General features: G+C 44.3%; 1 protein-coding gene across 1 annotated transcript; it reads right to left on the bottom strand.

Annotated features, from left to right (window-relative positions):
• Nucleotides 1-194: 194 nt before the first annotated feature.
• LOC149346523 (uncharacterized) lies at nucleotides 195-1,742 on the bottom strand. Its single transcript, XM_089585404.1, has one exon. It carries the CDS (start codon nucleotides 1,662-1,664, stop codon nucleotides 195-197), a length of 1,470 nt encoding a protein of 489 aa, XP_089441530.1. The 5' UTR covers nucleotides 1,665-1,742.
• Between the last annotated feature and the right edge of the window lie 19,875 nt (nucleotides 1,743-21,617).

Here is a 21,617-nt window from a genome sequence, read left to right on the forward strand (position 1 = left end):
GTCGTTCAGCCACGTCTCAGTTAGTACCACTAAAGAAGCTTGACATGAATCGATGAAAGATGATAGTGCAATACCGTTAGCTACAACACTTCTAATGTTGGTGTAAAAAACAGCCATTTGTTATCATTACCACAATGTAATTTGGCAGGTGAGGTGGTCGATGAACCCAGGTTAACGGAAACGGAGGGAGGACGTCATTCGCCATCCTCGCGCCCTGATACAAGAATGGCTCGACTTTCGTTGGTGTTCCACATGTAAAGATCATCATTAACGAAGAGCTTGTTGAAAACGAGTCGCACTTTATCCCCATCTTTCTTAATAGATTTTGAAAACTGGAGAAGCTTCCGTCGCTTTTCGCGAACGGCTTCGGAGTAATCGCGCGAGATGCTTAAATTAGTGTTTTTTAACTTATAGCCGCGGCTCATGACAGTGTGAACTTCCCTTTCATTAAAAAATTTGGCTATGATAGGCCGCTTTTTCTCGGAAGAAAAGCGGCCCACGCGATGTGCTCTAGAAACAGATTCAACAGTAAGCCCAAGTTTTTCTTTACAAAAGTCATTTACGAGACGTTCAGACTCCTCCCAAGTTTCCGACTTCTCTGGATCATCTATGCCGTACAATAGAACATTGGATCGCCGAGAGCGATTTTCAAGGTCGTAAATTTTTTCCTGTACAATTGCGAGGCCCTTGTCACTGTTCACCACGAGCTCAGCAGATGGTGCGGTTGCAAATTTCTGCTCTAGATCGTGAACTCGCTTTGTTAGTTTTTCTAAGTCAATTCTTAAGTCTGCGTGAATCTGAAGCACTTTGTTGACAGAGTCTTGAAGGTCTGCATTGCTAGCTTCAAGGCGTAAGATGGAACCAGCCACAAGGTCCAGCTTTTCCTCTTGAGCCTTAGTCATGGGTCCCGGGTTTAGCTCGACATCGCCTCCCAAAACTAGCAGACACCATAAATAGGATACACCAGCGCGGAAACTTTTCAAAACATGAGGTGGCCATGACACCGCTAAAAGACAGACGTCATCGTCACGGTAAGAATAAGCGTCATAGTAACCAACCTGTAGATACATCAGTGGTGAGCGTGGGATCGCAGTGGCGGTGCCGTGGCCCAGAGGGGCGTCGAAAGGCGAGCACTTTTGTACCGCCCGATCAGCAGTCATAGTCCCACGTTGCCAGACAGAATCGACCACTGCGTCCAGAAGTGGCGGAGCATCCAGAATAGGTGACGCAGGCAAAAAACATGTTGATAGGCCGCAGTCGGTTGACGTACACGCGCCGAGCTGGGAGCTTGTATCGTTGAGGCATTCCGTCTTGTGCATCGTCCATGGCCGGCCCAGGAAAATCAGCAGCAGCACCTGTAGATACATCAGTGGTGAGCGTGGGATCGCAGTGGCGGTGCCGTGGCCCAGAGGGGCGTCGAAAGGCGCGCACTTTTGTACCGCCCGATCAGCAGTCATAGTCCCACGTTGCCAGACAGAATCGACCACTGCGTCCAGAAGTGGCGGAGCATCCAGAATAGGTGACGCAGGCAAAAAACATGTTGATAGGCCGCAGTCGGTTGACGTACACGCGCCGAGCTGGGAGCTTGTATCGTTGAGGCATTCCGTCTTGTGCATCGTCCATGGCCGGCCCAGGAAAATCAGCAGCAGCACCTGTAGATACATCAGTGGTGAGCGTGGGATCGCAGTGGCGGTGCCGTGGCCCAGAGGGGCGTCGAAAGGCGCGCACTTTTGTACCGCCCGATCAGCAGTCATAGTCCCACGTTGCCAGACAGAATCGACCACTGCGTCCAGAAGTGGCGGAGCATCCAGAATAGGTGACGCAGGCAAAAAACATGTTGATAGGCCGCAGTCGGTTGACGTACACGCGCCGAGCTGGGAGCTTGCATCGTTGAGGCATTCCGTCTTGTGCATCGTCCATGGCCGGCCCAGGAAAATCAGCAGCAGCACCTGTAGATACATCAGTGGTGAGCGTGGGATCGCAGTGGCGGTGCCGTGGCCCGCCACTGCGTGTAGCTTCAGTGTAGCTTCAGAGTATTCTTCAGTAGTTCATTAGGAGAGTCGCTTAGACGGTCGTGTTTCTTTTTCCTCGAGGTAAATTTGAGAAATTGAACACTTTATTGCCCGGGACCCTTCAGCTTTTATTTCAAAAAGCCTTCATTCTACCAATCGAAGCTCCTGATCAGCGTCTCTTTTCCTTTTTTTTCGTCTTTTCTTGTTTTCGCAAGACTAAGAGCCGTAGATGTGAAGCGAACCATAGAAAAGGAAGACCAAAGAAACCGGATAAATACTACATCGAGTGAGCATCTGCTTACCCCGAATATTTCAGCTAAAAGCCGTCGCCGTGATAGCGTAACTAAACCTTTTAGACTTTGCCAGGACGCTGCTCATCAGTTTACACACGCTTAGCGGCAGCTCTGTCGAGGGTCCTGACACAGCTAAGATGGCATCAAGAACGCAAACTTCCCTGCTAAGCTTGCAATAGCATTAAACATATCACACATTAATCTAGAGATGATGTTTGGTTTGGCTACGATTCAAGCGGGTCAGCGCACCGCCTCTTTGTTGACTGTATTCCTATTGCTGGGTTTTGCCGCTGACTAGGCTTTTTCCGAAGCTCAGCTGACAAGCACACTGGGTATCGGCTGCTGAGTGCGGCTGACCCGGCAGTGCCGCGTCTTGTATGGCGATGGAGCACATGCCTCGAGTGACCCCTACTATGAGTCTCAGACGCGTGGCTATTGCCATGTGAGACGTGGAATATCGACACACGTGACACTGTCAGAACACCACCACCGGCTGTGACGCTCAATCGGCCAACGAAGTACCTAGAGCTTAGCTTGCCCGACATACCCGACGTATCGTTTCGGCTCTTCCTCGCATGGACCTTGAGGGAAATGAGACAGCTGACGCCGCTGCCCGCGCGCTCTCTCACCGGACATTCCCCTCCGACCCCCACGGTCAGGAACTCGAATTTATTCCAGCTTACACCTTCAAAGATATCATTATACTCTGTCAATCTGGCCACGGTATTTATCCCCGCCCGTGTAAAGGTCTCTCAAAGGCGGAGGAGCGGCTTCAGCTCCGGCTGTATACTAATACTTTGCTGTGCCCGGCAGCTCTGACACACTTCTACCCTTCTTTCTCGGGCAGCTGTCCGCACTGCGGGAAGTCTTTGGACATCTACCACATGGAGTGGGCCTGCCCCTCCCAGCATGATATCCCCCCCTCACCAAACCCAATCCGGAAGGACTGGGAGGTGACCCTGCTCGGCTGTTCTTGCCTGCAGGCCCAACGGGCCTTGGTCGGGCGAGCCCGGGCGGCGGCAGACGCGACTGGGGTCCCGAAGTAGGGACCTCTACCTAGTACCTGTAAGGGCTGTCTGCCTTCAGGTCATGCATAACCTCCTTATGTGTATCCGTATATAAATGTTTTCCTTCACCTCCCGACATCGTTATGAGCACAAAGGAAGATGAAGCACCCATGAGAGCACGTGTTGTCCTCATGCTGAGCCCTTTACGGTCTATTGTGGCCCATCAGGTGTGGCCTTCCGATTACAGTTTTTTGTTTTAAAAAGCTTCGCAGAATTCTTTCTCCTGCATTCAATAATATATTCGAATATATTCGAGCACAAGAGTGGTTTTTGGGCAACAAAAATAAGTTTAAAACTGAATTCAGTTCTTGAGAAACTTATGCGCCACTCAGTCACCACCCTACTGTCATCGCAAACTTCCTCCCCTCTATATACTGTAATCCTCAGAGAGCTGGCCCCCATCTCTTCCATTACCCTCTGCTGGTGCCACTGCTTTTTTACCACATCCCCCACTTTGGCTAACAAATATACCGCGCGAAGCTCCAACCTCAGCTCATCGACTTGAGACAGCGGCCGTGACCTGGGTTTCAAAATGAACATGTTTTCTTTCTCTCTCTTTGAAAATATTAAACTTCACCATACATGAGGAACAATACGTTATATCTTGTTTCATTTTTGCCTCCTAATCAAAATAAAATTTGAGATTTTTGTCAGCTGATGAAGAAATTCATAGCAGGCTGTGCGGGCATGGGAAGCATGCATCATCCCTCGGGGTCGGAAAAGAGCATCTAATTTCTTCAACGCGCCTAATTCTGGCAGGGCTTCCACTCAACAGCTCAAGACCCTCATTTAATTTGGGGACAACGCAATGAACGTTCCTGCTGTATGCGTAAGTAGGCCGGACACCACAGTCGTTCAGTCGCCGTCCAAGCGAAGAGAACAGCTCTGTTCATTACTTTGTTTCGTGAGCTTAGGTCGCTGTTGCAAAGTGCATTGGCCCGAAAGGTCTTCGGTGCTCTCCCTTTTAGCATGCGCTACTGGACGTCAGGTGTACCGCAAACTTGTCTCTATGCAACAGCCTATTATTTGCCTTCGCCAGAAGGGTTCCGCTGAAAAGCGTTTCGCTTGATTTCATCCTCCCGGTAGATGGCGACGCTATCAAATTCTTGCTAAGGCGCGTCACTGCGACCGACGCAAAGACGTGTCAGTCCATGGACTTGCCTCATGAATATATTGGAAAGCCCTAAGCTAATTTCGCCTTGAGCTAGTTCTTTAGTTTAGTAAAAAGCATGATATCTATTGTGGATTACACTGAAATGTCTGTGCTTATATAGTGGGGCTCAGGGGGATTGTCTCAGGTCTTTTTCACGCATTTAGTGGCCGAGCATTCAGCAGACATTCCGCACAACTCATTTGGCTTTGCGAAGGCGGGTTCTAGATACCTTTGCTAACCACTGCATATCTTGCTTCAAAACACAGTTATTAAACTCTCCAAATGCCAGAGCAGCGGTGGAAAATAAACAAAAATTTGCATACAAGCGTGCCTCCCTGGATCAGGGTATACACTCCATTTGGTTAATGGGAAACGCCTTCGTAAATATTTGAGCGCCACTCGAGTCTAGGCAGTCTGGTGTATTATGTAATCTTCCCGTGGCGCTGCGATGAGTCCTAGTTCGGATCAACTGGGGTCCTAGACGTATTGGACGTCTCTATTCGTATTCGTCTGGCTCACTCTCGTCTCGTTTAGGGAGCTCACTGGGTGATGCTGTTTGAATAATATACGTCGCGTTCAATTACCTAGTTAGATGGAGAGGTTCTGCTTGAAGTTTTCATGAAACGGTTTTGGGAAAGCCAACTAGGGGTTCTTATGAGCTTATGAGCTCTGAGCTTTCGTGAGGTTAGGAAGTAAGATGGTGGTCAGTGAGGAAACGCAGTTTTTGCACTGGGATGAGGATTTGTCTAACCATTTTTGAGGCACGGAAGAGGGATTCATCTCTAAACTGAATTTTCTGGAAACCGTGAAAGAAGAGCGAGGGCATTAAAAGAAAGTTTAGTCTATTAGTTTGTAAACGCTATAACTGTTACAGTACAAGTGTTTTAATCCGGTTGTTGAACAGTAGCACCTTTCCAGTTCAGAACGACCTAAACTTGACGTGTGTGCCTAGCGTCATGATTCTCTGGGCCATAAGCTAGTTAACTGTTCCCAGAATATATGTTGTTGTTGTGGTTTGTTTCCACAACCAGTCCTCCAGCTCTTCACCTTTGAACTTTTCCAGACGGGGTGCTGCTGTCTGAAAAATCAATGTCAAAACATTCCCTACTTTTAAACGTACGAGGGAGAACATAAAAAAAAAATTCGACTGATAGCCGTGTGGCTAGTAAGACATTCCAGTACAAAATAAAATAACCCAAGCAGCCTGAAATAAGAGAAAAAAATTTGAGGCAACAGTTCATAACCGAGTAATTAAAAAGAAGAAACAAAAAATTTTAAGGACCAGTAAAGAAAAGTTAAAAAACCAAAAAACCATAATCAAAGATGGGGAGGTCCGGGCTCTTTCTCTGCAATGCACAGCGTGAGAGTGTTTTGCATAATAATACGACGCATGATCGGCTGTGGCCATAGCATAGTGGTGTCGTGAAGTGGCCAACGAAGGTGATCTTTGCAAATAGTAGCGCTCAATCGGGCAGGACATAACTAAGAGGACACCAGAAGCGCTAACTTTCAAATGATTTTTAGTGCACGCAGTGCGGGTTATTGTACACTGCGAGAACGTTAATACATCATGTGACTATCCCACCAAACAGCAAAGCACTTTCCACCGCACTTTCTATCTTTTGTTCGAGCCATCAAGGAACACCATCTCCTTCCTTGATAGCAATAAAAGGGGTGCTCAGACACTCACCTTTCAGGGTTTTACTTATTTCTCTTCCACGACCTCCCTTGTTAGTGGTTTCGCTTTTAGTATTGTACAGCAGCTCGCCCAAACAGGTATATGCTTAAAAAACTGATATATTCGAGCCGTGGCGTGTACGAAACCCAGACGCGGCAATATATGTTATATTCCTGCATCTGCTCTGGCTATGCTAGGTTTGGCCAAGGTGACCTTCAAGACAGCCCTCCAATTGGCTACAGCTGGCGTGACGCTGCTGTCAACTTACCCGAGCTTCGTCGCAGTGGCTGTAGCTTGCGCGACGCTCCTCCGCAGTAACCATTTTCTTTCAAGCACTTCACTGCTTTCCTTATAGAATTCCTTTTAGCTAGCAGATGAGGTACAGAGTGGTGTAGGCAGTCCACTCCGTCACCGATCAGTCCCTCACTCTCCTGAGCGAACATTCTATGCCCTTAATCTTAATGGAAAATTGAATGATGTAGCCCAGCTGTTCTCTATCAAACCTCCACGAAAAAGGCAAACCTAAAAAGATGAAGTGCTTAGTTTTGAACCAGGAGTTGCTTTGAAGAAACAAATATCCGGGCCAACCAGTTCTGTAACCATTTTCACGACGAATGCACGTAGCGCGCATTCTGAAGAGGTTGAAGCAGTAATAAAAAAAGAACTCCCGCGCTATGCACAACCGCAAGAAAGAGATGAAACTATTTGGTAACATATTTAGTTTCCCGCGCCTGCTAATTTTGTCCTTCCGCCCGGCCACGTATGCATATGCAGTGGTCAACTGACCCGAGATCTGTACTAGGGCACGCATGCGGACTGCGAATGCCCTGAAACGGGTCGACGCACATTCGCAGATGTCATCATTATCATCAGCCTGACTACGCCCACTGCAGGGCAAAGGCCTCTCCCATGCCTCTCCAATTAACCCTGTCCTTTGCCAGCTGCGGCCACTATATCGCCGCCAGCTTCTTAATCTCCTCCACCCACCTAACTTTCTGCCGCACCCTTCTACGCTTGCCTTCTCTTGGAATCCACTCCATTACCCTTAAGGACCACCGGTTACCTTGCCTTCGCATTACATGCAGAGGTAGTGCTGTAATATATGGGTTCCAGGTGCAGTCCACTCGTCCAGTACGTTTCAAAGCTAACATGCGCAAGAGAAGAGCGCCAATGTGCCAGTGTATATATAAGCGTAGAGGAGAGTTTCGAAGGATGCGTGAGCTTCTATGAGAGGTCAGTCAAATGAAGAGCAATAAAAAGATTGCATAATAAAGAAACACGCTGATGGATTTCTTTGCAATGGTCCGAGGATCGCAAGGTGCAGAAGGAATTAGCCTACAAACTTTTCCTGCTCGCTAATACCTTTCCCTAAGTCGTCGTGAGAGACGGCCACAAATTATCTGCTTCCCACCGCCCTGTCGTCCTGGGCACGTAAGTTCAGGATGGATGCAGGCATTACGTGTGCAAAAAAGTTTGTTGTCAGCTATGCCATTAGAAGATTCTCTAGAGCTCTGATGTGAGAGTGCATTTAAAACCGACATTGCTTCTAAACATGGTAACTTGTGCTCAGCTTTGCAAAAAAAAAACCAGATTTGGAACGTTCTTTTCAGTCTAAAAGAAGAAAATATACAAAGGGAAGCAATAACAAAGTACGGAAATCAGAAGATAAGGAAGAGCGAGCAATTCTTTCCCAGGCGACGTATGTCGCGTTGGGATTGGGTTTTACGCCAGAAACCTATTGGTGTTGTGCACATATCTCTGCACCTTATCTCACTGAAACACCGAAGAGTTCCGTAAACCAGAGCGAGTCTCCGTGCTACTGTAAAGCTGTGGGCGGAAGCGCCTTGTGTTCGCCCGCAGTGCATTTGTGTGCCGGTAGGCAGAGTTATCGAATGCAAAAAAATAAAATGAATGCTGAAACACGATCTCACTCTCGAAGAAAGTGTGCTGTCTACCTTGGCAAGGAACTAACAGTAACACAGCTGTTCGCGCTAAAAGTAGTGGTATTTTTTTCCTTAAAAGGCTTACAACGTATACAACCCAGAATGAAATCTTTAGTGGTATAGTGTATCTAAATATAGACAGTTTTTGTACTCCACCAAACAACAAGAACGCGTTCAAGCTGATTCCACAACATTCGATCGAAAACCTTCGCAAGAGGGAGCAACACTTTCCAACTTCTTTTCGCAAACGCATGTCGCATGATTCCGACACCACTGTCGCGAACTGCGCGTTGAGGCCTATATAAAAGCGTCATGTTACGAACAACTAGGCCTAAGGTGATTTAAAAGCAATGCAGTGTTTCAGTGGGCTAGAAATAAAGCCCCCAATCTCAGATTTCGCCGGTGTTTGTCGGTCCGAAGCCACTCTCCGTGACTTTGGCGTTGCTCGTAAAGAGTAATGTGGGTCTCACTAGCCCGACTAGTGGACGCACTCCTTAACCAAATGGCGCATCGCTTAACCACTGCGCTACTGATCCAGGAGAGGTATGAGAACTTCCGGCGATCTATCAGTATAAAGGAGAGAATGACCAATTCTGCATTTATGAGCATTAATCCACTAACGTTACCGCGACATACCCTTAGGGTGGAGCCACGTGTATAAGGAAGGCTTCCGACATCTCTCGCTTTTCTTCCTTACGGCATTCGGCAAAGGCATTCGTGCTTGAATAAACAAAATGTTTATTGTTCAGCCAAGGAATTAGTTTCTTGTTTCGGAAGCTACCGTCGTGCATGCTGTTTGATTGTTGACACTTTTTGGCACCTATCGATTCCTCTAAATGCGTTATTTTTCTGGGAATAAAATAGGTTGATGTCTAGCGTTTGTGTGCCATTTCTGCTTTCGTCCGTGCTATTTGGCGCTACTACCAAGTCCTCTCTAGCAAAACACCAACTTGCCCAGCTTTCCGCCCTGAATCGTATCTCCCGTGCACATCCCAGAAGGGTGCAAAAACCATCCTTTATCACTCTTTGAGTACCGTTAAGCCCTTAGGGTTATAGGAGAGCCCCTAGCTAGGATTAATCAGCGTAATTAATGAGAACCACGAAACTACACGCAGCACAATGATCACAGAAATCTTTGTGTTTTATCTGCTCTACGCTGTTCAGAATCACTGCTTTATTCACTTGCTAAACCCGACAACTTAAGACCTCAATTAAAGTGATTTCGACCAGAAAACTGCTGCCTTGGGATTATTTGGTAGTGTGAGTCAAGTATGCACAACTTCAGAGACGCTGGTATTGTGGACTGGTACCGAAAGTTGCAAGCGGAGTTCTTCAGGTGGCACAAGAAGGCATCGCGCGGAGGATTTCCAGGCAGTATATTTTGATCGGCCTTCAATTATGTTCGTACCGTTCGCGCAGCAAGAGAAAAAAAGAAAATATCTTCTGCGAAAATCGGCATGCTCTTAACCTTGTTGATCCGTATAACGCCCACGTTGTCACAATCGAGTTGCTTTCTAAGAATCAGTGGAAAGCACTAATTATAAGAATGTGGAATGCAGCAGTTTTCACATCAAAATCTGGACGCACTCAGATGGCTGCGAACCCTCTCTCATGACACAGTGCAAAAATGTGTAAAATAGATGCTGCAAAATTGAGAGAGTCTTTTTATCTGCTTTGAGAGATTTTGTCTGCCAGGCCATCCAAGTTGCTCAACGTTTGTTCGGTCCAGGCATAGTTGATGCGTTTGAAAATTTGTACTTGAACCACTTGAAGCAGTGCCACTCATTCCATGCCTCATTAGGAGTCATCTACGCAGGCAGCTGTAAATTTACGGCCACGCAGCGCTTATTACCTCGCATCTGACATCACTACCCTAGCGCGAGATGCGCGCGGATTCTCATCCGCACCGTACAACCGGGAACTGCACTGAACCTCAATGCCTGAGGAGCTATTTAGTGCTTATGGTAGCACTCAACATCACCTAACAATACCACGAAATATTCGTGGAACTGTAGCTGAGATGAATAAGGCACGCGCTGAATTCGCAATAAAACGACTTCGTTAAACCATCGGCGCCTATCCAGAGCCTTAATTTAAAGTTCATGAGTTGTACTGAAGCGACAATGTTTGCGTGCTAACGAAAGAATCATATTGACACACCTTTTTTTTCTGCTTTTCAAGCTAACTTAAGGTTTAGCTTGTACATTACATAGGCTGTATAGTACAATGCAGACTTCTAGAGAATTTCTGTTTAGAATCAAGTTACTGCTATTGGCTCAGAAGAAAGATGCTGTCGCTTTACTGCGATTGCTTAGGCAAATCAAAATATAAAAGTAAGAACACTAAAAGAAATTCCTAGGCTATAAATGAGGAGTCAAATTCGGTTCGTCATTGAGTACATTTACTCGATTTCGATGTTTCATTCATTGTTTCATTGTACACTGCTTTTCACTTAGTCCAGGAATGCACAAGGATACGGCTGGGATACTGCTTGAGAAATATTTGAATAAGTTTTGGTCTACAAGTCTCCGTGACCACTTTGTATGTGGCATGCATAAACTGGAGCAGATGGGAACAAATACATTTTCTAAAAGACAGAGCAGAAAATTTTTGTCCCTGCTATCCGCATTTTTGCCAGCATCAGTTCAATTCAAGCTTGAAATTGCTTGAACTTCATAGCATGGCCGAGCCTGGAATCGTTTTCACACTGCATGGCTTAGCCAAAGCTGAGCAACCTCGTCTATGGTTAAGTGATGAAAAGACACCACGGACGGCACTGTCAGCACACTTAACCGAAGTTTGTTTCCCTTGGCGAAATGATAGAAACTGAAGCGAAGTAGAGGCATTGCAAAATTTAATACAGGAGGTATTAAGTTTGATTTCAGCTTTATACTAGTGCTGCGTTTAACCGCCACTCCACATTGCCTCACGCTGAATACAGGCAAGGAGGATGTTGACCGAAACATTCCTGAAGTTGAGATAGACCAAAAAATGACAACATCAACCCTACAAATTCTCTTTTGGAAGTTGATTAGATGCGGTGGCCCAGTAACCGCACCAGAAGCAAATAATAACCGTTTTAGGAAAAGTATGGTTACGTGTTCAAGCACGCGCCTAGAATCAACAAGTCAAAGACAAATATCACTCATTTCTCTACAGATATGCGAAATTTTTTGTACGGCTCTTGATTGTTTACGATAGCGCAGTTTTATTTTCCTTAGATTTACAGCGTAGCATTCGAGAACGAGAGGCAGAGAAAAGCAGAGGCAGAGGCAAAGAAGAAGGAAGAGGAAAGAGAAGGAAATGTCTCCAAGGTCTTCGCTTGGACGACAAGGACGTCCCACGGCCACCGAGTTTGTCGCTAAGGCAAAACTTCTTTTTCTGTCATACGCAATCTAAGGGAATCACAGAGCCCATGATCAACGTCCCTGCGGCCACCACTGGTCCTCTTGGGACGGCAAAATTACAAAGGAGGATGGGCCCTTGGAAGTTGGCGAAGCATCCCGGCCGTTTCTGCCTTCGTAATTGACTTTGGTCTCCAATACAGCTGTGACGTAGAAATCCAATGACGTACTCACCGCCGCCAGGCCTAAGGACATGGCAGAAAATATACGGCAGAAAAATAACGTGCTCCTTTCAGCGCACTTCGCCAGGTGACAAGGCAGAATCTTTGTACTGTGCCTTTCTTTCGCGCACCTTCGAGAGTCATTTTGCGCTCCATTAATGCTTTGCGCACCACTGCTTGCGCAATGTGGGCACAATCATGGGCGCCACGACATTTCCCCATTCATTCGAGCGGCACTGTAAGAAAAACTTCTTGCCGGCAAATTACTCCTTGGATGAAGGTGAATGGGCGTTTGAGCTAGGGACAAAGAAAAAGGAAAGCTGCAGAGATAACAACCAGATTTTTGGTACTAACTGATTGCACTTGCATTCCATAGTTGACTTTAAATATGGCCGCATTTCTTAGTCTATGTTTTCGGTTAATTTCTTTTCTGTCCGCTTTTTTTTTCATCTGCCCTTCTGTGTTCAAAGCAGCCCAGTAAATAAGAGAAATGAAACAACGAAGAACAGAAACACAAATAAAATAAAATATTTATTCATAAATATATAGGAGTGGTACCTCCGCAATTACTTTTCTAACATTTTGCTTTTACGAATAAATGCGAGCCATCTTCTCGGTTATCGAAAACAAGCTCGTAAATTTGAATTCTTTTATTCCCCACGTTAGTATACAACGAGAGTGTTTTTTTTTTTTACTTCGGGAACGCGTCCACTATACGATTCCTAGCTAAGACCAAATTCGTTTTTCCCTATTGGGGTAACAAATCTAGAAAGTCGACTGCTCACTCGCTGCTCGATTTTCTGGCTCATAGTTTTGCGCTGTTCGCTTAGGCGCTCATGCCAGGACCTTTATTTGAATTCTACCCTTATTACTAGCTCTTGTTATGCTCAAGCAAAGCATTAAATTACAGACTAGTGCGTCCTGTGAAGCAGCCCTCCAAGAGCCAAAGTATATAGGCGACCACAGCGGCATCCCGCAAAAGACGGCTCAATCCTTAACAAGGTGCGACAGTCTCATACTTGTGCGTATGCATGCTGCCACATGTGTTCGACCGCCGCTGTGGCTCAGTGGTTATAGTGCTCGGCTGTTGAACCGAAAGATGCGGGTTCGATCCCGGCCGCGGTGGTCAAATTTGATGGTGGCGAATTTCTAGAGGTCCATGTACTGTGCGATGTCAGTGCACGTTAATGAACCCCAGGTGGTCGAAATTTCCGGAGCCCTTCACTACGGCGTCTCTCATAGCCTGAGTTTCCTTCTTTCCTTCTTTCTTTCTTTCTTTCTTTCTTTCTTTCTTTCTTTCTTTCTTTCTTTCTTTCTTTCTTTCCTTCTTTCTTTCTTTCTTTCTTTCTTTCTTTCTTTCCTTCTTTCCTTCTTTCTTTCCTTCTTTCCTCCTTTCTTTCTTTCTCTCTTTCTCTCTTTCCTTCTTTCTTTCTCTCTTTCTTTCTTCCTCCCTTTCTTTCTTTCTCTTTTTCTTTCTTTCTTTCCGTGTTTTCTTTCTTCCTCTGTTTCTTTCTCTTTATTTCTTTATTTATTTCCTTCTTTCTTTCTTTTATTTCTTGCTTAGACGTTTACGTAAGAGGGGGCTGAAGCTAAAGGCACAATGTTACCTGACAGGGCCACAGCCTCCTACTACATAAGAAACAAACATGTAAATTACAAAAGTCCGGCGGGCCGGTACAAAACAGTATTGTTTTGCAACAATAGCTGTATTTTCTGCTATAAGAAAAACATATATTTAAACAGTAGTGAAAACGGAACGGACAATCTTGATTGTAAGTTGTTGGGAATTGAGAAAACGAGGGTACAATACTAGGCTGGCCTCCCCTTGTCTTTTACCAGGGCGCTTTCCTAGGTTCATATGTGCTGAAAAAGTGAAAATATTTCAAACATTTCTTGAAATCACAATTTTCCCAATCTGGGGACACTTCCTAGCCCATTATAATGAGCAAAGTTTAACGCGCACTCAAGGTGCAGGATCGCTGGAAAATTCAGCAAAATCAGCGCAGCGGTTCAAGAGCTTAACCTTGAGCCCCGCATACCCCATTGCTCAAAAGCACGCTCTGCGTGGAAATCTTCCATTCATTTCATTTAATGATAATTTCTACACGTAATCTCTTCTCAGCTGTTTTTGCGTTTCCAAAGCACGCACGCGAGGCTCCGGACGCGCCAGTACTTTGTATAGTTTGATTTCATGGATTGAATAATCTGCCGCTAATAATGCCGCGGCAGTCAAAGCCAATTCGTAAGATGTTTGTCTGAACCAAAGCACGCTGAAGAGTTAGCTTGTGCGTCCTAGGTTTATGAGGACGCAGTTTACGATGTTAATATGTTCTAGAGGGCAAGTTTTCTCTCTGATTGTCGTGAGCGGTGATTGGCTGTAATATGCTGAATCCTTCTCCCCCTATTTGAGCTCACCTCCTCAAGCACCCCTTTGGCTGAGGCACGCCAGACTTAGCAAGCTGATTTCTAATCAAAGGTTATAAAGCCTGACCTAGTCAGTAGCGTGTATTAACAATACAGCTTCGAACGCCGGTACCTCGGTGAAAATGCCCCTTGTAGCGACACGTGATAGATCGGTATGGTCTACCGCAGCCAAGCGATGAACCCAGTGCATCATAAGCCTTACTATATATGTTATTCAGAATAACCTAAGCGCGTTCTGAAGCAATAGTTATCGTTAGCAGGACCTTGAGCAAACGTTAATACCACTACAAGCTAGAGCCTACTCTCTAAATTATCCAAGACACCGGCTGTCGAAAGACTCAGTGCGAAATAGAACAATAAAATTAATAACGGGCGTTATTAACCAGAGCGTTATCAGAAAACGGCTTAGCCATGCGTTTTATAGTCGTGTCGGTATAGAGTTCTTCGGTGCCATATTTGCAGCTTTGCGACCGGAACTTGATTATTAGCTAGGGTCATCGTTTCGAAGCTCTCCGCGTTAGCCGGGCGGCGCTTTACCAGAACAAGATCGTTAGTGGAGACGAGAAACTCATTCCCTGGGACCTTATTGTAACAGACCTTATTGTAACAGACCTTATTGTAACAGCGCTTGTTTGTTTTCGTGTTTCTTCCCCTGTCTTCGTTTTTCGCGCTATACGTAATGCTGTAACAGGCCTGAGACATGGTTTTGATTCCCTCTTTAGCTTCTGACCGGGGTCTTTGGTAGACGGCGGCGTTTCTAGGCCCGTTACTATTATCAATCAATGAGCATTTATTTCACCAGCAGAGTATACAGGTGGTGAAAAAGGGCGGTGGAGAGAAAGCTGCAAGTTTTACAGCTTGACAAAAGCCCCGTCCGCCCCTCGAGCAGTTACAGGCTATAGTATATGTAAAAAATAAAAAAGATACGTACATGCGCGTACACTGATAAGAAAAGAAAAAAACATGTAATCGATGCTGGTCAAGGGTGATAAAGACAGTAATATTACTCAGATTTGTCATTTATGATAACATATATGTTTTAACAGAAAACTGTGTAGAAATAGGACATGGTTATCAAAGATGAAAATCTTAAAATGCAGATGCATGTCATACACAAGAGACACAGAAAAACATGATTGCGCTCAGAATTGATTTTTTTTCATTCCTGTCTAGTGAGAAGTCATGCATATTAACTACAAGAATAATTCTGTTAGGCGTCGATTATTTAGTGTCAGTACATTGATACCTAGTTGATAATTGTAGCTGATTAGTTTAGGTAGAGTACAACTTGCCCGCTGCCGACCGTACTCTGTGCGTGAAAATGGTATTTGCCATGGAGGTTGCTGTCTATATGGGTACACGTAATGGGTGTGTTTGAGGTTGGCATTTGATAAAAATGAGTCCAGTTTTCCAAGGATTGCATTTTTATAACATCTTAGTAGTTTGTTATTATACACGTCTGCCACTTTAGGTATTTTGAGTGTCTGAAAAAATCCTTCTGTATGTTCAAGAAAATGTTCATTTTGTATCGCTCGAACTGCTTTCTTTTGTAAGATTGTCAATTTTTGCATGTTTTGGGACGTCGTATTTCCCCAAACTGATACACAGTAGCAGAGATGCGAATGAAAAAGAGAATGGTATATGAGGTTTTTTATGGCGTCAGGAAGTGAATGCCGGGTTCTGTTAAGCACGCCAACTGATTTGCGCAATTTTGTATACCTAGCGTTAATATGTTCATTCCAGGACATGTTTTCTGAGAAAATTACTCCTAATCTTTTAACGTGTTTTTCAACTGTGATTGAGTAGGGGCCTAATATAATGTTTCCAGTCACTTTTGTTCGAGACCCTGCTGCACGAAAAAGAACACATTTTGTGTTCGATTCATTTAGAACTAGGTTATTCTGTGCAGACCAATCTTGAAGGCTACAACACACAGAGCTCGCCTGTCTTAAAATGCTTCCCAAATCATTCCCTTCCACGTATATGGTGCAGTCGTCTGCATAAATGAAGAACTTACAGGCATTACTGATTGCTACAATGTCATTGATGTAATAAAGAAAAAGTACCGGACCAAGGATGCTAACCTGCGGCACACCAGATTTTATCGGTCGGTTACGCGATTTCTCTTCATGTATTTGGACAAACTGGCTGCGTCTCCTTAAATAAGACTTAATTAAGTTTAATGGCGTCCCACGGAAACCATAGGACTCGAGTTTACAGAGAAGTAATTTATGATTTACGCAATCAAAAGCCTTGCTCAAATCTAAAAAAAATACCTAGCATTATGAGTCTTTTTTCAAAATTTGCTAGGATCATATCTTTTTGTAGCAAGAGAGCAATTTCAGTAGAGCGTTTTTTCCTAAATCCATACTGACAGTCAGTAATTAGGTCATGTTTTTGTGAAAAACTCTCTATACGGGCATTAATAATTTTTTCGAGTCCTTTCGAAAATATGGGCAATATGGATATTGGGCGATAGTTTCTTAGGCTATTTTTATCGCCTCCTTTATGAATAACGACGACCTTTGCTATCTGCATCTGTTCCGGAAAAACGCCAGTGGAGAGGGCAGCGTTGAAAATATGTGTTAATACAGGTGAGATTAAATCGATCACATATTTCACTGGCCCAATTTCTATGCCATCTGCGTCTCGGCAATGGCTGTTTTTAAAGCCATTAAAAATTGTACAGACTTCATGGATAGGAGTGGGTGCGAAGAATATTGATTGTGGAACAACTGGAATGCTTGAAACAGTATCGAAGTCACTGTTTCTGTTTTCTAATTCAACAAAAAAGTCATTGAATCTATCTGCCAGTTTAACCCCATTTATTGTTTCGCCATCGATAGTAAGACTGTCCACATCTCTGCCACCAGATTTTCTATTCAGCATTTCGTTTAACTTCCGCCACATGATATCGCTTCTTTTTATGCTATCCTTATTGAAAATGCGATGATAGTACTCGCTCTTAGCTTTCTGTTTCTTCTTGTTTATTTTATTTCGAAGTGTTTTAAAGTCCTTCCATTTCTTTGGGTCACGGGTTTGCAGGAATGACTGTTACATTTTATTTTTTATTTTAATTTGTTTAATAAGGTGCCTTGATATCCACGGTTTGCGTGATTTCTTATACCTTCGATGCGTTTGAATAGGGAAGGACTGACAGTATATTATTTTTAACTTAGCTAGAAAATTTTCGTATGCCTCATTTGCATCACTGACAGCCATAACTCGGCTCCAATTTGTTTCCGCTATTTCTTTTCTGAAACTTTCTAGCATACTAGGTGTTATCAGACGATACCTATAATATTCTTTTTCGCTAGGCAGGGCCACAAGATGCTGTTTCACGAATAAAAATATGGGCAAATGATCGCTGATATCAGAGCTTACCGTACCAGATACTGTATCCTCGGTAGACACAATTGTGATAAATGTGTCGAGCAATGATGACGTCAATGCGGTAATACGCGTGTGTGAGGTGACAGTACTAAAAAAACCATTAGACTCAAGTATAGATGAGAAGGTTGTAGAAGGTGTTGAGCCTCTCAAAAGGTCTATGTTGAAATCTCCGCCAATTGTGAGGTTATATCCAGCATCATTTGCGAATGAAAGAAAACTATCAGTGAAGTCAAAAAAGCTGAAAGATTTCCACGGGGAGGACGATAAACAACTGCAAATAAGTTGTTGCTTCCTTTGATACACAGCACTTCGTAATTTTCTGTTATAACACTGGAATCGTCAACTACTGCACAGCCGGGTATAAGTGTTTGAATTGAGATACCGCCACCTCTTGTCTGACGGTTTAGACAGAAATGATCGTAGCCGGGAAATATAAGGTATTCCGAGTCATTTTCCTACCAGGTTTCAGTCAGCATAATGATATTGAAGTCAAAGTTGCATGATTCTATTAATAAAGATATGTCATCTCGTTTCGATTGAACTGAACGCTCATTTAAATGCAGCAAGCTTAAGCATTTAGTTGTTTGTGGACTGATTGCGTTAGTAATATCTTGAGGCAAAATACAGTTTCCAGACATGTCACACGCAGACCGGTACTCTGAATACAACGACTAAGAAACACTCGGTCTACGCCGAATCAACGGCGCAGATCTTGCTGAGGTCCCTTTCTCTGTTGATGGGAATGATAGGCGAAGTTTCAGTCTGGCGCGCAAAAATGCTACCATTCCTCACCCACACGAATTTCCAGCTGTGCTCGCGTTTCCGTGCGATAGCCCTTCCAAGAAGCCGCTTCATTTCAGGGCAGAGGTGCTCGTTCACGAAAATAGGCGACTCATTTTTCATGCCAAGCAAAGAATCGGTTATCCGTTTCTTACGAGCCTTTTCGAGAACTTTGTCCCGTTTTTCGCGGCGCTGGAATTGCACTATTATGTTAATTAAGTTGGTTTCTTTGGTTGGCACCCTGTGACAAACGTCCACGTCGTCGGACGATATGCTTGCACCGATAGCGTCCCCGATTTTCTGAAGCATGTCGACAACGCCATAAGCTCTTGCTGGACTCTCCGTTTATTTTTTTTTTACTTCAGGGTGGGGCTCAATATATAGACATTATGGCAATGATAGCGTCTTCATGAAAAGCATGGCGTGGAAGCTGCCTGTCTCTTGCAACGTAATTCAGCGAGTAGATTCATCTGCGCGTCATGTAGTTGCTTCTCCAAGTCAGACGAATAGATGAATGAATGGTATCAGCGTCCACTTTGAAACATTGCAGTGGCTGGCAGAGCAAGAATAAAAAGTTATTTATTTATTGACTTATTTATTTATGTTTAAAGCCATATTCTTACCTGTCAATACAGAGACTTAACGACCTCGTGCACGAGACTTATACAAAGCTATCGAAGCCGGTCAGTAAGCGCACATCGTCTATTACTTAACTGTTTTCCTCGTAGATGATTCCTTTTCAAAGTAGCTGATAATATTTAGACTACATGCAAATTAAAATGTAAAACTAACAAATTTATCAAACCCAAAAAAATCGAAGTGGGCATGGCAACTCTGCAGGACACTAATTCTCTTCAATCAGTAGAAAATGGGAAACTACAAAAAAAACATTAACTTTTGTGCATATGCAGGAAGGTTAGCTGTAAAAACCAACCTTTATCTCTTTGTTTTCAGTTAAATCTTGATTTCCGGTTACCCTAACGCATACAATTTTGCTCTGACCCAATCGTCGTGCTGCTATGCTGTCTGCCCTAGGCCACCTGTGCTTCTGCACAGCTTCGTTGTTCCCCGTAGTTATATCATGTGTCAGACCCAGGAAAACGTGTAATTTAATTTTAGACTTCGCAGCTTCGACCAGGCATCAACTAGCGTAAACGTTGAAAACTAGGGCTGGAATTCGATTTCTGTCACATGGCAGTAAGTTTTTTGGGCAATTTTCCTATGAATGAGTTTTTCTACCTTAATTAACATGTGAGCCGTGTATATGAGAGGCATCGGCCATTCTCTCAAAACGGAATGAGAAAATATGCCCAATATATTACGCACTGGTGGCTACTGCCAGCCGAGACCTGACGGTGGTTGGTTTCAGCATAATCATTGGCATGGTCATCGTCACTGATGTCATCATTACCATTACCATCATGATCAGTAAATCTGGCTCATCCCAGTGCACTATAGCGGTGCTTGTCCATCCCGGGGAGGTGCCATTAGCGTGCCTGGTGTTAAAGAATTGCTTTAACTGTTCATTAGTTGTGGTGTTTTTAGCTGTGCCGTATAAATCTTTTTGCCTCGAAAAGCGCTGCTCTCTCCTGCACTACTTTGTCAAAATACCCTTTGAACCTGATGCGGTTCACCATAACCACTGATCTTTAGGAAGCGGCAACCTTGAGTCTGTACCTTTCATTGCAAAGCTAAACTCTGCTGTGAAGAGTTGAGTTGGGAACATTCATGATTCTGCTATATGCGATAATATATGTCAGCGCCGTCAGTCTGTTTCCCTTGTCCTCTGTCCGTGTTTGTAAGCGCTGGTTTTTTCTACAATGGATCACCACCAACTCGCCCAATCCTCAGTTCTTCTGCAGTTCATTTCTTGTACCTGGGCTTCTTTTATGTGTAGCAACCTGGACCATCAGCGCCGTCAGTCTGTTTCCCTTGTCCTCTGTCCGTGTTTATAAGCGCTGGTTTTTTCTACAATGGATCACCACCAACTCGCCCAATCCTCAGTTCTTCTGCTGTGATAATAAAGCGTATATACCTTGTTTCCAGCCAGTTTAGCCTAACTATATTCTCAGCGAAACCGGACAAACGATAGAAACCTCTCCATGATTTAAAGTGAAGCATTGAAGACCGTGCTTTTCTAACACTGGAGAGCCGAGTTAGTGTCGAGAATTTTATGCTCAGCGAAATTTCCAATTTCATAAGCTAACACCAAAGAGACACACAAGAATATGTGTCGCTTGCACTTTTCTTGCTTTTCATTGAAATCAAAAACCTAAATTGGTTACAAGTATAGAACTGCCTAAATAGCCTATTTAACGGACACGCGAGTTTTCATTTCGTTCTGAACTGCAGGAACTTTCTGCACGTGTTTGATGCCAACATCAAGCAGCCCAAGCTCTCGTTTGCAAGCTGCACCGCGTGCCGTCGCAACAACGGCGCCAAAAAATCGAAGCTCGAAATCAACGGCGAGCACATATTCAGGAGAACGCTCACTCTGCCAAAATAACAAAAAATTAATTTCTGTTCGAAATCAGATGAGGCGCGAACAGGCGATAATCATTATTCCTCTACTAACTTTTACATCCTGGCGGTGATTAATAGCATTCGGAGACCGTTTGCACGCATACTCAACTTTGTTCAAAGGGGAGAGCTAGAGTCGTGCACAAGAAAAAACAAAGTTTCCCAGCAATTCGTGTCCCTGCGGGCGGTACTTAGATAATTTGGGCCCAACGAGCCGTCCTGTTCTCAAAATCGGAGTTTCAGTTAGTTGCATGAGAACTTCGCAGCTGCGTGAACTGGCAGATCGGCTGGTGCGAAACTTTCACGCGATGACGAAACAATAAAAGCGTGAGCTGAAGTTAAGCGAATTTTAATGGCAAGGTATTCAGCCATGAGCAGTTGGGTGTTTCGTGTTTTTCGTTCATTATTAGCGCCGAGGTAATTCATATGAACACACTGGGAATACACAGGAATATTTATCACTGTTCCTCGTGTGAGAGAATTTTTCGCACTGCTTCTTTTAGTGACCTCGCAGTTTCTGTCGACCATTTGCCTACACTACAGTTTATTCTAGTTTACAAAAGGTAGCCACGCATGTGCAGTGCAGTATCGACCACCTCATACAAGTGATACTAAATAGGCCTCCTTGCTCGTTTTACAGTGGCTGAGGAGCAGATAATCTCACAGGGAGAAGTAATCATCAACATGAAGTAATCCTTGCTGGGAGAAGTAAACTTTGGGGTATCATATCCAGGCAGGGTTTAGTGCAAGGATTTTACCGTCTAAGGTATGCTGCCTGTGTGATGAGTG

This window comes from Amblyomma mixtum, chromosome 4, assembly GCF_055824585.1.
Source record: "Amblyomma mixtum isolate Tamu chromosome 4, ASM5582458v1, whole genome shotgun sequence".
Classification (NCBI taxonomy): Eukaryota; Metazoa; Arthropoda; class Arachnida; order Ixodida; family Ixodidae; genus Amblyomma; species Amblyomma mixtum.

Excerpts from the sequence above, each read along its gene's own strand:
- LOC149346523 (XM_089585404.1), bottom strand. The coding sequence starts at position 1,664 with ATGTATCTACAGGTGCTGCTGCTGATTTTCCTGGGCCGGCCATGGACG.